Genomic DNA, 14,189 nt, shown 5'->3' with positions numbered 1-14,189 from the left:
CCTTTCTCCCAGCAGGGGTGTTTCCTTGTTTGCTGCTTTCAGGAAATCACTTCCAGAAGAGCAAATAATCTCAGCTGCACATCCAAGTATTTTTTTTGGATCACTGTCTGTTCTTTTCATGCTGTCTGCTTCTGGGTTGTTTTCCTGCCTTCTCTCTAGGAGCATCTCAGTGCTTTCCAGACTCTAGGCCTGCCAAGTATGCTGAATTTTAAAACTTCAAACTTTTGGAACATGGTATGTGGGTGGGGGCCCACACTGGTCTTCTTGGAAGGCTCTTGCTGTTCTGGGACTGATGCAGGCTTATTCAAGGCATACAGCGTGGCACAAGCAAGCCAGGAAGTGTGTGTTGGACCAAGGTGCCCTTGACAGGTGGCTTCATGCCTATATGAAGGATCAAGGGAGGGCTATGGAATCCACTGGCTCTTTTTCCCTAAGAGACATCCTTGTCAATACCACCTCCCACAGACATGCTCCTAGAAGAGCAAGCAATCTCCCTCCTGCATGCCTTAGGTGCCTGCTGACCTTTAAAACTCCAGTCTCCAAGCCCTGTTTGTTTCAAAAGCTCATGATAATCAGCTGCTCTCATTTCTCCAGCCAATGACTTTGGGGTGAATTCTCCTTTTGCACTACCTTGTGTGCTCTACTCTCATATGCCTCTCTCTGTGACCAGGGTTCCTTCCTCTCTGCAGAATGCATGATCCATATCTCCCCTAAACTGTACCTCTGTACTTCTTGCCTTCTTCAGTGTGGTCTTTTCTCTCCCTCTATTTTTGGAATTTGTTCTGTCTATACTCAGGCTGATTTCTTAGGTATTCAGAATGATCCAATAATTATCTAGTTTTGTTCAAGGGACAAGAGGGGCCTTGGGTCCTCCTACTATGCTACCATCTTAGCTGTCCTCTTAGGTACCCTTTGTTATACTTTTCTGGCAAAATTTAAAAACACTCATTAACACAAAAGACACTGTATTACAATTACAACTTTACTTGTCTCTTAATAACCTATTTTTAAAGTAGGAACATGTATTATTTCCAACTGCATTCATAATTTCTAAAATTGTCTCTTTACCAACTAGGCTACCAGTAAGCATTTATTCAATGAATAAATGTGTAGAAGACAATTCAGTCAAGAACATGTCCACCCTACATTTTAGTATTAAGAACTTAGTATATGACCAGGTTTAAAATTTAATCTATAATAAGAAGATAATAACCTTCTCAATGACTGAGGTTAAGGATCAGTTTGTGGTCTGGGACAGGTCACTATCTAGCCATGATTAGAAACAGACTATAGCCAAGGTTAACTTCAGATCTAGAGAAGGTTACATTCTCAGTCTACATCCCGGCTTAAGTTCAGTACAAGGCTTCATGTGTGACCAGTATTAAGGATGTCTGGCTAAACTAAAGACCTAAGATATGTACCCTGTTCTGAGATAAAAAATTAATACCTCACAGAGATAAATTAAGGTTGTGTGCCCTGGTTAATATTCTTATTTAAGTTCTCAAAGAGCAATAAAAAAAAAAAAAAAGATCAAGCCAAGGGCCTGAAGCAGAGGTTCTACATGACCTTTTTCCCTTCAACTGTGTGTTCCCACTCACCAGGTGCAGCAGCCAGTGGCCATCCAGTACTAGATTCTAGCACTCCATGGGCATGAACAGAGTAGGGACGGCTGGCGTTATTCTTGAACACCACAGTTAAGATATCACCAACCTCTCCTTTCAGAAGTGGACCTAATATATGCAAAAGAAGAGAAAGTCACATTAGTAGAGTAGTGGTAACAGGGATACTAAAGGCATTGAAGAAAAGGACATACATATGGGGCTCCCTAGAATTAGGTGTTTCAGTCATTAGAATTAAAATCACAATTGGTTCATTTTTATTTTTTTTAGTTCAGAAGCCCTTACACAGACAATGGCACCTACAGGATGAGGGTACTTCAATAAGAAGACTGTGCCTCTACTTATCTCTACTTTCCCAGACCAAATTTCTATCTATTATCTATTATCTATTTTCTATTATCTATCTATCTATCTATCATCTTTCTCTATCTATCTATCATCACCTATCTATCATCTATGTAATTTCATCAGGATCTAGATAATTAGGACTCTATGGAATCACTATCAGTAAGGACTAAGAGTTTGGCACAGAGTAAACAAACAAACAAACAAACAAACACTGTTGGGTCCCTTCAAGGGCCAATAGCTTTCTTCTATGTGAGGGCAAGAATGAAGAAACTAACTGGCCCTTAATTAATAATTAAACTGGGGAGCAAGGATAATACTGATTCCCTGTACATCATTTTTCTTACTCTTTGATATTCTTAACTTCCCTTGTCTTTAGTATTTTTAAAACATGTATAACTGCCAGAGATCCCTAGGGATATTACTGGAAAAATATGGCTCATGTTGCATAGAATTCATAAATCTCTCCACTTTGATTGCTTATTTTTATGGCTGATTTTAAAATTATGACTACTGTTCCATTTACCATAAGGAGAAACTAATAGAAAGAAATAAAGAGGCCTTCCTGATATGACGTAGCCTTACTAGGAGCATCATAAACCTATAGATCCTAGGAGGAGCTAACTTACCTAATATTCCCAAGTGTTCCTCTGATCCAGTCCGTGGCCGAGGGATCTTGAATGTACCATCAGTGTATTCTCGGAATACAGCTTTCTTGTATCTGGAACCCAGGAGCCCATTCTGGTTACTCAGAAAGATGTGACCATAACTAGAGGAATCCAAAGAGTGGTATTAGCACCTGGCCTTGACCCCTTATTTTCAGGTATGAGAAAGCTAAGTCACACCCAACATCATATCACAGACAGAAGAAAGAGAAGACATATTCTTTCTAATGTCAGATTTCCCGCATTGGCTCTATAACTGCAATAAAGATACCAGATCTAAATACCTGTATATGTTTCCTTATTTATCATAATCTAGATTATAATTTGTAATATAATTTCTATGACAAGAACAATGGAAAAAGAATCAGAAGCTCTGGGTTTTAGCTCTCATCTCCGTTGGATGTCTCAGTTGGAATTATTTTGACAAACAGACAAGTTATAGGATGGAAGGAGAGCATTAACTGCTGCTGCTTCTGGAGAGCAAGGAATAGGAAGAGTTAAGGAGTAAATGGAATTTTACAGATTCCCCCTTATGGGATGCTTTCCTGTTTACAAATAACCGTACTTTTTTAATCATTTGAGATTTCCAGTAGAATAATGAGATAGGTAGAAGTAGAACCAGTAGTCCACAAGTGACAGAACTTATCTTCATTGATACCATCAGATAGAAAGGGAGCTAGAACTTGGATACAACTCTGCTGCTTCTTCCTTATTTCCTTCTAATCAAGTTCTTTCACTTTTTTTATTATTAATTTTTTATTTTTTATAAACATATATTTTTATCCCCAGGGGTACAGGTCTGTGAATCACCAGGTTTCACTTTATTGATTTATTGATTTATTTAAATTCAATTAGCCAACATATTGCACATCCTTAGTTTCAGAGGTAGAGTTCAATAATTCATCATATACCACATCACTTTAAAGATATGCAAACTAAGTACCAGGTAAGAAAAGTCACTTTCACCAACGTTGGCTTTCTTTTTCAATATCCCTTTGGCTATTCGAGGTCTTTTCTGGTTCCATATAAATTTTAGAATTATTTGTTCCATTTCTTTGAAAAAGATGGATGGTACTTTGATAGGAATTGCATTAAATGTGTAGATTGCTTTAGGTAGCATAGACATTTTCACAATATTTATTCTTCCAATCCAGGAGCATGGAACCTCATAATTAGAAACCCATTGAACAGACAGAATGAAACCCTGCACTGAGCAAGGAATTTTGGTGTGTTGGTATTAAAATGCTCTTAAGGAAGTAGCCTTCTTTTCTTAACATTTCATGACAGTTTCCCTTCCATTTTAAGAGTATAAATGTATAATGCTATTTCCCCCATGTGGAATTTTAACAAAATATAAAATTTATTCACCAAAAAAAAAAAAAAAAAAAAAGAAAAGTCACTTTCTCTATGTTTCAGAACAAGTTAGCAAGAAGATTTTATTTGTTTATTTATTTTATTCTATTTTGTTAACATGTAATGTATTATTTGCTTCAGGGGGTACAGGTCTGTGAATCATCAGTCTTACACAATTCACAGCACTCACCATAGCACATACCCTCCCTGATTCCACAACCCAACCACCTTATCACTCCCACCCCACACCCCAGCAATCCTTAGTTTGTTTCCTGAGATTAAGGGTCTCTTATAGTTTTTCTCCCTCCCTGGTCCCATCCTGTTTCACTTTTTTCCCCTCCCTTCCCCCCACTACCCTCAACACTTTAACAAACAGCAACTGACAAAGAAGACAGGAATTGCTAAAGAGTTGTGAGGGCACCAAAAATAATTATAGTGGAAATTGCTAAACTATACTTCAGTTTCTGTTCTCCTCTCCTTCCTTTTTAGCAGTAGAATCACCTAGATTTTAGCTGAATTCATGACCAGTTAACCATGGATGACAGATTACATTTTCCAGGCTTTATTTTTTAGTACAGTTGACATACAAAGTTGCATTAGCTTCATATGTACAACACAATGATTGGATAAATATATACATTAGCGCCATATTCACAACTATAGCTACCATTTGCCTCAGTACATCTCTATTACAAAATCATTGGCTATATTACTTATGATGTGCCTTTATTCTGTGACTTATTTATTGCATTACTGGAAGCTTGTATATCCTACTCCACTTCATTTATTTTTCCCAATCCTCCAACCTCTCCAAGTCCCAGACTTTCTTGCAGCTAGGTATGGCCACATTAGTAAGTTCAGAATAATGGATTATGAAAGAAAGTGATGTATACAACTTTTAGGTCATTACCTTACAGATACTGCTGCTTGCCCTGGACTGCTTTCACCCTTGTATGATTGTTGGAAAGGACTATAAGTAATATAGACATCTTTGTTTCAGAGAAAAAAGAAAGTATTATGGGTGACTAGTTTACCTACTGGCCATGGGCTGCTTATATTTATACTATTAAGAAATAAAATTCTACTCACACTACTCTATGTTGGAATTTTTCTGCTGTGCATCTTCGCTGTACCTTAGTGACATTTTGTCAAGTGACAGGTAAGCTTGGGGTGTTCAGTCCTTTGAGTAAGACCTCTATAATATTTAAATTATGTTGTAGGCACTATAAGCAACTAAAGGAAAAGAGTAAAAGATCAAGAGCAGGAAGATATGGGCAAAGTCTTTTACTTCAGACCCATCGGTATAGTACTATAGAAGAAGCACTGAGTTCCAGCTTATCAACATCTTAGTACATGTTCCAGATTTGCTGGTATCTTATTAGGTTACTTTAGATAACTGTTTCCTTTTCTTGGTACTTCAGTATCTTCTTTATCTGTAAAATGGTCCAGAGTCTCTAAAAGTGTGATCTCTTATTTTCTGAAACCTTACCTTTCCTCCTCAGACTGATTGTGCCATTCCAGTTCCCAGCTCCTGTCAGGACAATAGTCCCACTCCACCTCTTCTGCCATGATGTAGTAGATTCTTGCAGCCTGGTACCGTTGGTGATCATTAGTTTGATGAACAGGACACTGGGAGACATTATAGACTGCTTTCATCCCCGATTCTCTATGGCTGCCTGCCTGGCAATAAATTTCAAACATCCCTAAGGAAGAAACAGAGGGAAAAACCTGAATGTGAATATACCTGTGTAGTCCCTGGGGGATTTTCTGCCTTTTTCTAGGCATACGGTAGAGTGAGGGTAGTTTTATTAAAAATATATCTTCCCTGTGATCCTGCAATTGAATTACTGGCTATTTACCCCAAAGATACAGATGTAGTGAAAAGAAGGGCCATCTGTACTCCAATGTTCATAGCATCAATGGCCCCAGTCGCCAAACTGTGGAAAAAAACAAGATGCCCTTCAATGGACAAATGGATAAAGAAGATGTGGTCCATATATACTATGGAGTACTATGCCTCCATCATAAAAGATGAATACCCAACTTTTGTATCAACATGGATGGGACTGGACGAGATTTTTCTGAGTCAGGCAGAGAGAGTGAGTTAACATAGGGTTTGCTTATTTGTGGAGCATAAGGAATAACACAGAGGACATAGGGAGATGGAAAGGAGAAGGGAGTTTGGGGAAATTGGAGGGAGAGTTGAACCATGAGAGGCTGTGGGCTCTGACGAACTAACTGAAGGGGGTGGGAGGTTGGGTGAGCCTAGAGGTGGGTATTGTGGAGGGCACGTATTGCACAGAGCACTGGGTGTGGTGCATAAACAATGAATTCTGGAGCACTGAAAAGAAATTTAAAAACAAATATTTTTTTTTTGTGGAAAGAACCAAGATGCCCTTCAATGGACAAATGGATAAGGAAGATGTGGTCCATATACACTATGGAGTATTATGCCTCCATCAGAAAGGACAAAGACCCAACTTTTGTAGCAACATGAATGGTACTGGAAGGGATTATGCTGAGTGAAGTAAGTCAAGCAGAGAGAGTCAATTATCATATGATTTCACTTATTTGTGGAGCATAACAAATAGCATGGAGGACATGGGGAGATAGAGAGGAGAAGGGAGTTGGGGGAAATTGGAAGGGGAGGTGAACCATGAGAGAATATGGACTCTGAAAAACAATCTGAGGGTTTTGAAGGGGCAGGGGGTGGGAGGTTGGGGTACCAGGTGGTGGGTATTATGGAGGGCACGGATTGCATGGAGCACTGGGTGTGGTGCAAAAATAATGAATACTGTTATGCTGAAAATAAAAAATAAATTTTTTTAAAAAGTAAAAAAATAAAAGGGTGTAGGTAGTTTCAGATAAGTTTCTTCTATGCTTTGGATAAAAGAATATTATAACATTATGGAGAGCAGTGAGCACAGATGTTAACACCTCTGGCTCCAATGCTGCACTCCTTAGGTTTAAAATTAAACTCTGCCACAAGGATGGCTTTCCCAGGCTTATCACTGGAAGTTCCATATCCCTGTGGAAATTGCTCAGTTCTGAGCAAACTGGGATAGTTGGTCACCCAACCCTGACACTTGTTAGCTATTTAATCTTGAAGTAATTTTTAAGCCTCTGTATGTTTCAGTTCCCTCATGGTACAATGGGGATCAACTATTTTACTTATCTCACTGGGTTGTTTTAGAATGAAATAAAATAATATGCATATGTTGCTTAGCGTATTGCATAGTAAAAGTTAATATATGAAGCTATTAATAAGTAAATAAAACTACAATAATTATTATTCAAAAATATTCATTGGCCCATTAAAAACAAAAACAAAACAAAACAACAAAACCTTCTTGACTACTGGGATGCTTATATCAGAGGACTTCCCCCTCACCCGGGTGTGCCAATATTCATTGTTTATGTACCACACCCAGTGCTCCATGCAATATGTGCCCTCCTTAATACCCACCACCAGGCTTACCCATCCCCCAACCCCTTCCCCTCTAAAAACCTTTTTCTCAGAGGTTTGTGATCATCAGCTGTCATAGTTCTCTCATAGTTCATCTTCCCCTTCCAAATTCCTCCAATTCACTTTCCCTTTCCTTTTCCTACTGTCTGCCATGTTATTCCTTATGTTCCAAAAGCAAGTGAAACCATGTGATAATTGACTTTCTCTGCTTGATTTATTTCACTCAGCATAATCTCCTCCAGTCCCATCCATGTTGATGCAAAAGTTGGGCATTCATCCTTTCTGATGGCTGATATAATATTCTATTATATGAGAGGGCTTTGGAATAACTTTCCCTCAGTTTTTACAATAAAATATTTGGATATATGTTTTAAAAATCACTGTTGTAGAGCTGCCTAGAGCTGATATCAAGCCCCGTGTTTTTATGTCAAGGACATTAAGGCTCACAGAGTGTTGATCAGGAGAACCTGACTTTCTTAGAACATTTATTTTCATCATTCCTTCATTTGCTGCCCACTGCCTATCCCATCACTACAAACTTATTTCCCCTGGCTTTTAAAGGCCTCCATGAGCTAGCTCCAAACTATGGCTCAGTCCCAAATTCAACCAGTGATCCAACTAAATTTGTTCCTGAATTCCCTTATCACATATCTCATTTCTATCTTGGAATTTTCACTCATGTTGTTGCTCCCTTTCTGAAATGCACCTGCCCATCATTCCCACAAATACTTATAAGACCTCACTCATTCTCCAAGATCAAATTCATGTTTCCTCTCTTCCAGAAACCTCTCCATGGCTATTCTGGCTCACACCAACCTCTTCATTCTTGGCCTCTTTACTCTTGACACTCTTTACATCTAAACCACATGATTAAACACTAAGTGCTCCTTTCTTCACAAAACAGTTTTTTTTTTCCACTAGTTTATAGACTTTTTGAAAGAATCTACTCTTTCTTTCCACAACTACTTCCACTCTTCTATTTATCCTACCCTTCCACATCTATTCCATCAGTAAATACTATTGGCTTTTCCTCCCAAATTATCCTTCCATTTTCACTGTCTCCCCTAGTCAAAACCACCATTGTCTCTCACATGGAAACTTCAACAGCCTCCCAACTTTCTTCTCTGCTTCTTCCCCTTCTCTCTTCAACCATTCCTCACACAGGATTCGAGGCCCTCTTGAACAAATATGATCCAGAGCACATTGCTCCCTTGCTTCAAATACTTCATTCATACTCAGAATGCAAACCAAGCTCCTAACTACGGTCTATAAGACACCACATAATATGAATCTCACCAACCTATTTCATGTTAATCTTTTTCTTAGCTTACTACAATACAACCCTACTGATCTTTCACTCTCACCCTTGAAAGGCCATTCTTTTTTCCACCTTTGGACATTGGCACGTCCTTGTCCCTCTGTTTTAAATATTCTTCTTAGAAATCTTTATATCACTCCTTCCTCTTCATTATTTAGGTCTCAGTGTAAATATCACATTCTTCGAGAGGCCTTCCATGAACATCTTCTCTAAAGTAATGCCCTATAATTTTATCACAACACTATATTTTATTAACTTAATGATATATATCACAATCTAAAATTATCTTATTGCTTTATGTATGTGTTTTGACGTTTATTGTGGATATTCCCAGAGAGTAAGAATCATTCTGTTTTTTCATCCTTCTTCCCCAGTCTTAACACATAGAAGGTGTGCAATAAATATGCTTTGAGTGAATGCATGTGTGTGCAAATGAGTGGTTGCATATGTGGCCCAAAACTCGAGCTCAGTGATTGGTATGGAGAAGAAAGCCCAATGAAAGATGTCGGGGATGAGAACAAAAAGAAGACATTCTGGGAAGTTGTGAGCCTTTGGAATAGTTAGCACATCCTCTAAATTTTCTCATATGAACATTATTATCCAAGCTACTCTTTAAATATTCTTCTGTTTTTGGAATCTGTGTTTCCTCCTAACTTTTTGACAAATTCTTTTTCTGTTTCCTTATTTTGGCTTCTCTTCTCCCTTTTACCTCCTAAATATTGATTTCTGCTTTAAGTTTTCTTTCCTATAACATCACGTCTTGTGGACTAGAACTATGAGAACACTCAAAACCACTAGCCTGGACTTCTTCTCCAACCTCTACATTTCTACCCATAACTACCAACTGTGAAAGCCACACCACCTGAACCTCACCAGGAAGTTAAAAGTTGGTATGCCCTAAAATGAATACTTGCTACCCAAACCTTACTATCCTTCCCTGTTTCTGTACTTGCTCATTTGGTTAATGGTTGCCACTATATACATAGTATGCAAGCTGGAAACTTCAGGCATCTTTTTCTTGCTCAGCCCCTCATCAAAGTTACATAATTTCTTTCTCAAATATTCCTTAACTCTACCCCTTCTGTCCATCCTTATTGTTTCCACCCATTAGCAGGCTCTCATCAGATCTTGAAACAGCTTCCTAGTTTTCCTCCTCTTAAGACTTATTTCTCATTATTCCTCCACAGGGCTGCTGTTAGCATTTTGCTTGGGATTATTCTTTACTGTTTATGAGTGCCTTAAATATTGATGAAATTTTTTATCATTTCTGAATCCCACTATCTAAATAATAGTATCATCTCCTCCATACCCCAATAACTGTGACAACTAAAAGTATCTTCACACATTTCCAAACAACTTTTAGCATACCACCTTGAGTTGAGGGTCACTTAATAAAATAAGTTTGTATAACTTCTTCAAGAAGATGCTGATTCCAAGTCTGTCTATAAGTTTCCTACTAACTATAATATTGCTATCTTCTTTGGGCAGATGCTGCTTCCAAATCACTGCCTACAATAACATTTCTTCACCACCCATCCCCTATCTGTGTCTGATGACAGTTTACTCCCTCAAATGATCAGTATGAGTGCCTGATTCTCTAGGAAAGCTTTACTACACAAGTCAAGCAGAGTTTGTTATAGTTTTGTGTGTGTTACTATAGCTCCTGGAAAGATCATATCATATCCCTTTCACACTAACTGTGAGCTGCCTAGTTAATCCTCACATCCTTAGTATCTAGATCAATAAGTGGAAGAAAATGGATATTTATTATGTTTTGTGAAAATGTTATTGTAAAATAAAGGAAAAACAAAAAAATAGGAATAAAAAGGAAGGAAAAACAGAGGAAGACAGAGGAGGAAAGAAAAGATACAGAGTGAAGCAAAAGAAAAAATAAAACAGGGGAAAGGGAAAAAAATTAAAAAGAGAGAAATAGAGACAAAGAAAGAAATAAAGAGGGAAATGGAGAAAAAGGAAAGCCAAAAAAGAGGGAAAAATCAAAGGAAGAAATAAAAGGGGGAAAAAAAGAAAAGTGAGGGGAAGGAAGGAAAAGAGAAAAAGAAAAGAAGGAAGACTAGAAAGAAGATGGAAGACTGGAAGAAGAAAATGAAAATGAAGAAAAGACAAAAAGTAAGATGGAGATAAAATAGAAGGAAGGAAGGAAATAATGATCAGAAATAAGAAATGAGAGGAAAAAAGAGATAAGAAAAAGAAAAGTTTATGAGAGAGGAAGAGGAAAAATGAGAGAGGGGAGGAAAAAGGAGCAGTGAAAGAAAAAATTTTAAAGGGTGTGGGGAAGAGGGGAATAATGCATAAAGAAAGTTCCAATAGTGAAAGAAAGGAAAGGTCTTTTATCAATCTTGGATTTCAACTCTTAGACTGTAGGGTCATTTCTGAATATCTCCTTCTATTCTGTAGGTTGCCTCTTTGTTTTGTTGACTTGTTTCCTTTGCTGTGGAGAAGATTTTTGATCTTGACAAAGTCCCCAAAGTTCATTTTCACTTTTGTTTCCTTAGCCTTTGGAGACATGTCTTGAAAGAAGTTGCTATGGCCAATGTCGTAGAAGTTAGTGCCTATGTTTTCCTCCAGGATTTTGATGGATTCCTGCCACACATTGAGGTCATTCATTCATTTAGAATTTATCCTTGTGTATGGTGTAAGAGAATGACCAAGTTTGATTGTTCTCTACATAGCTGTCCAATTTTCACAGCATCATTTTTTGAAGAAACTGTCTTTTTTCCACTGGATATTTTTTATTGCTTTGTCAAAAATTATTTGAGCATAGAGTTGACGACTCATATCTGAGCTCTCTACTCCGATCCATTGGTCTTTGTGTCTATTTCTGTGCCAGTACCATGCTGTCTTGGTGATCACAGTTTGTAATCAAGCTTGAAATCAGGCAACGTGATGCCCCCAGAACTGTTTTTCTTTTCCAAAATTTACTTGGTGTTTTGGGGTCTTTTCACAATTGACACTATAGACAAAGGGCTGAAATCCAAGATCTATAAAGAACTTCTCAAACCCAACACCCAGACACCAGATAATCATGTCAAAAAATGGGCAGAAGACATGAACATGTGCCTTCCTCTCCAAAGAAGACATACACATGTCTAAAGACACATGAAAAATGGTAAATCATCATTAGCCATCAGGAAAATTAAAATCAAACCACATTGAGATACTACCTTGCACCAGATAGAATGACAAAATTTGTTTCCAAGGCAGGAAACAACAAATGTTGGAGAAGATGTGGAGCTCGGGGATCCCTCTTACACTTTGATGCTAATGAAAGTTGGTGCAGCCTCTTTGGAAAACATTGCAGAGGTTCCTCAAAATATTTTTTAAAAAAGCTACCCAATGACCCTGCAATAGCACTACTGGGTATTTATACCAAAGATACAGATGTAATGAAAAGAAAGGCCACCTTATACCAATTAGAATGGCCAAAATTAACAAGACACTAAACAACATACGTTGGAGAGGATGTGGAGAAAGGGGAACTCTCTTACAATGTTGGTGGGAATGCAAATTGTTGCAGACACTTTGGAAAACTTAAAAGAGATGAACATTTTTTCATGTGTCTGATAGCCATTTGTATGTCTTCATTGGAGAAGTGTCTGTCCATATCTTCTGCCCATTTTTTTTTATATGATTATTTGTTTTGTGTGTGTTGAGATTGAGGAGTTCTTTATAGATCCTGGATATCAACATTTTGTCTGTACTGTCATTTGAAAATATCTTCTCCCATTCCGTGGGTTGCCTCTTTGTTTTATTGACTGTTTCCTTTGCTGTGCAGAAGGTTTTGATTTTGATGAAGTCCCAGAAGTTTATTTTGGTTTTGTTTCCTTTGCCTTTGGAGACATATCTTGAAAGAAGTTGCTGTGGCTAATATCGAAGAGATTACTGCTTATGTTCTCCTCTAGGATTCTGATGAACTCCTGTCTCACGTTGAGGTCTTTTATCCAATTTGAGTTTATCTTTGTGTATGGTGTAAGAGAATGGTCGAGTTTCATTCTTCTACATATAGCTGTCAAGTTTTCCCAGCACCATTTATTGAAGAGACTGTCTTTTTTCCACTGTATATCTTTTCCTGTTTTGTCAAAGATTATTTGACCATAGAGTTGAGGGTCCATATCTGGGCTCTCTACTATGTTCCACTGGTCTATGTGTCTGTTTCTATGCCAGTACCATGCTGTCTTGGTAATCACAGCTTTTAGTAAAGCTTGAAATCAGGTAACGTGATGCCCCTGTTTTATTTTATTTTTTCAGCATTTCCTTAGCGATTCAGGGTCTCTTCTGATTCCATACAAATTTTTGGATTATTTGCTCCAGCTCTTTGAAGAATTCTGGTGGAATTTTGATTGGAATGGCATTAAAATTATAGATTACTCTAGGCAGTATAGACATTTTAACAATGTTTATTCTTCTGATCCAAGAGCATGGAATGGTCTTCCATCTTTTTGTGTCTTTTTCAATTTCTTTCATGAGTGTTCTGTAGTTCCTCGAATACAGATCCTTTACCCCTTTGGTTAGGTTTATTCCCAGGTATCTTATGGTTCTTGGTGCTCTAGTAAATGGAATTAATTCTCTAATTTCCCTTTCTGTATTTTCATTGTTAGTGTATAAGAAAGTCACTGATTTCTGTACATTGACTTTGTATCCTGCCACGTTACTGAATTGCTGTATGAGTTATAGTAGTTTGTGGGTGAAGTCTTTTGGGTTTTCCATATAAAGAATCATGTCATCTGCGAATAGAGAGAGTTTGACTTCTTTATTGCCAGTTTGGATGCCTTTTATTTCTCTTTGTTGTATGATTGCTGTTGCTAGGACTTCTAATACTATGGTGAACAAGAGAGTGGGAATCCTTGTCGTGTTTCTGATCTCAAAGGGAACGCGGCAAGCTTTTTCCCATTGAGGATATTTGCTGTGGGTCTTTCATAGATAGATTTGATGAAGTTCAGGAATATTCCCTCTATCCCTATACTTTGAAACGTTTTAATCAGTAACAGATGCTGGATTTTGTCAAATACTTTTTCTGCATCAATTGAGAGGACCATGTGGTTCTTCTCTCTTCTCTTATTAATTTGTTCTATCACATTGATTGATTTGCGAATATTGAACCATCCTTGTAGCCCAGGAATGAATCCCACTTGGTCATGGTGGATAATATTTTTAATGTGCTGTTGGATCCTGTTTGCTAGGATCTTGTTGAGAATCTTTGCATCCGCATTCATCAGTGTTATTGGTCTTTTTGGTAGGATCTTTGTTCATCATCACTAGCCATCAGGGAGATTCAAATTAAAACCACATTGAGATATCAGCTTACACCAGTTAGAAGGGCCAAAATTCGCAAGACAGGAAACAACATGTGTTGGAAGGGATGTGGAGAAAGGGGAACCCTCTTGCACTTTTGGTGGGAATGCAAG

General features: G+C 37.8%; 1 protein-coding gene across 3 annotated transcripts in view; it reads right to left on the bottom strand.

The window, feature by feature from the left end:
• The window catches only part of LOC131821769 (hephaestin), a 145,025-nt gene that overhangs the window by 41,812 nt on the left and 89,024 nt on the right, over positions 1-14,189 (bottom strand). For all 3 annotated transcript variants that reach the window (XM_059158072.1, XM_059158073.1, XM_059158074.1), the window contains exons 13-15: positions 5,472-5,685; positions 2,594-2,733; positions 1,599-1,730 (exon numbers count right to left, since the gene is read on the bottom strand). In XM_059158072.1, the coding sequence (XP_059014055.1) occupies positions 1,599-1,730; positions 2,594-2,733; positions 5,472-5,685 (486 nt within the window). The remainder of the gene's footprint in view (positions 1-1,598; positions 1,731-2,593; positions 2,734-5,471; positions 5,686-14,189) is intronic.

Source organism: Mustela lutreola, chromosome X, assembly GCF_030435805.1.
Source record: "Mustela lutreola isolate mMusLut2 chromosome X, mMusLut2.pri, whole genome shotgun sequence".
Lineage (NCBI taxonomy): Eukaryota > Metazoa > Chordata > Mammalia > Carnivora > Mustelidae > Mustela > Mustela lutreola.
Note: the sequence above shows the minus strand (reverse complement) of the source record. Positions and strands in the feature narration are given on the sequence as shown.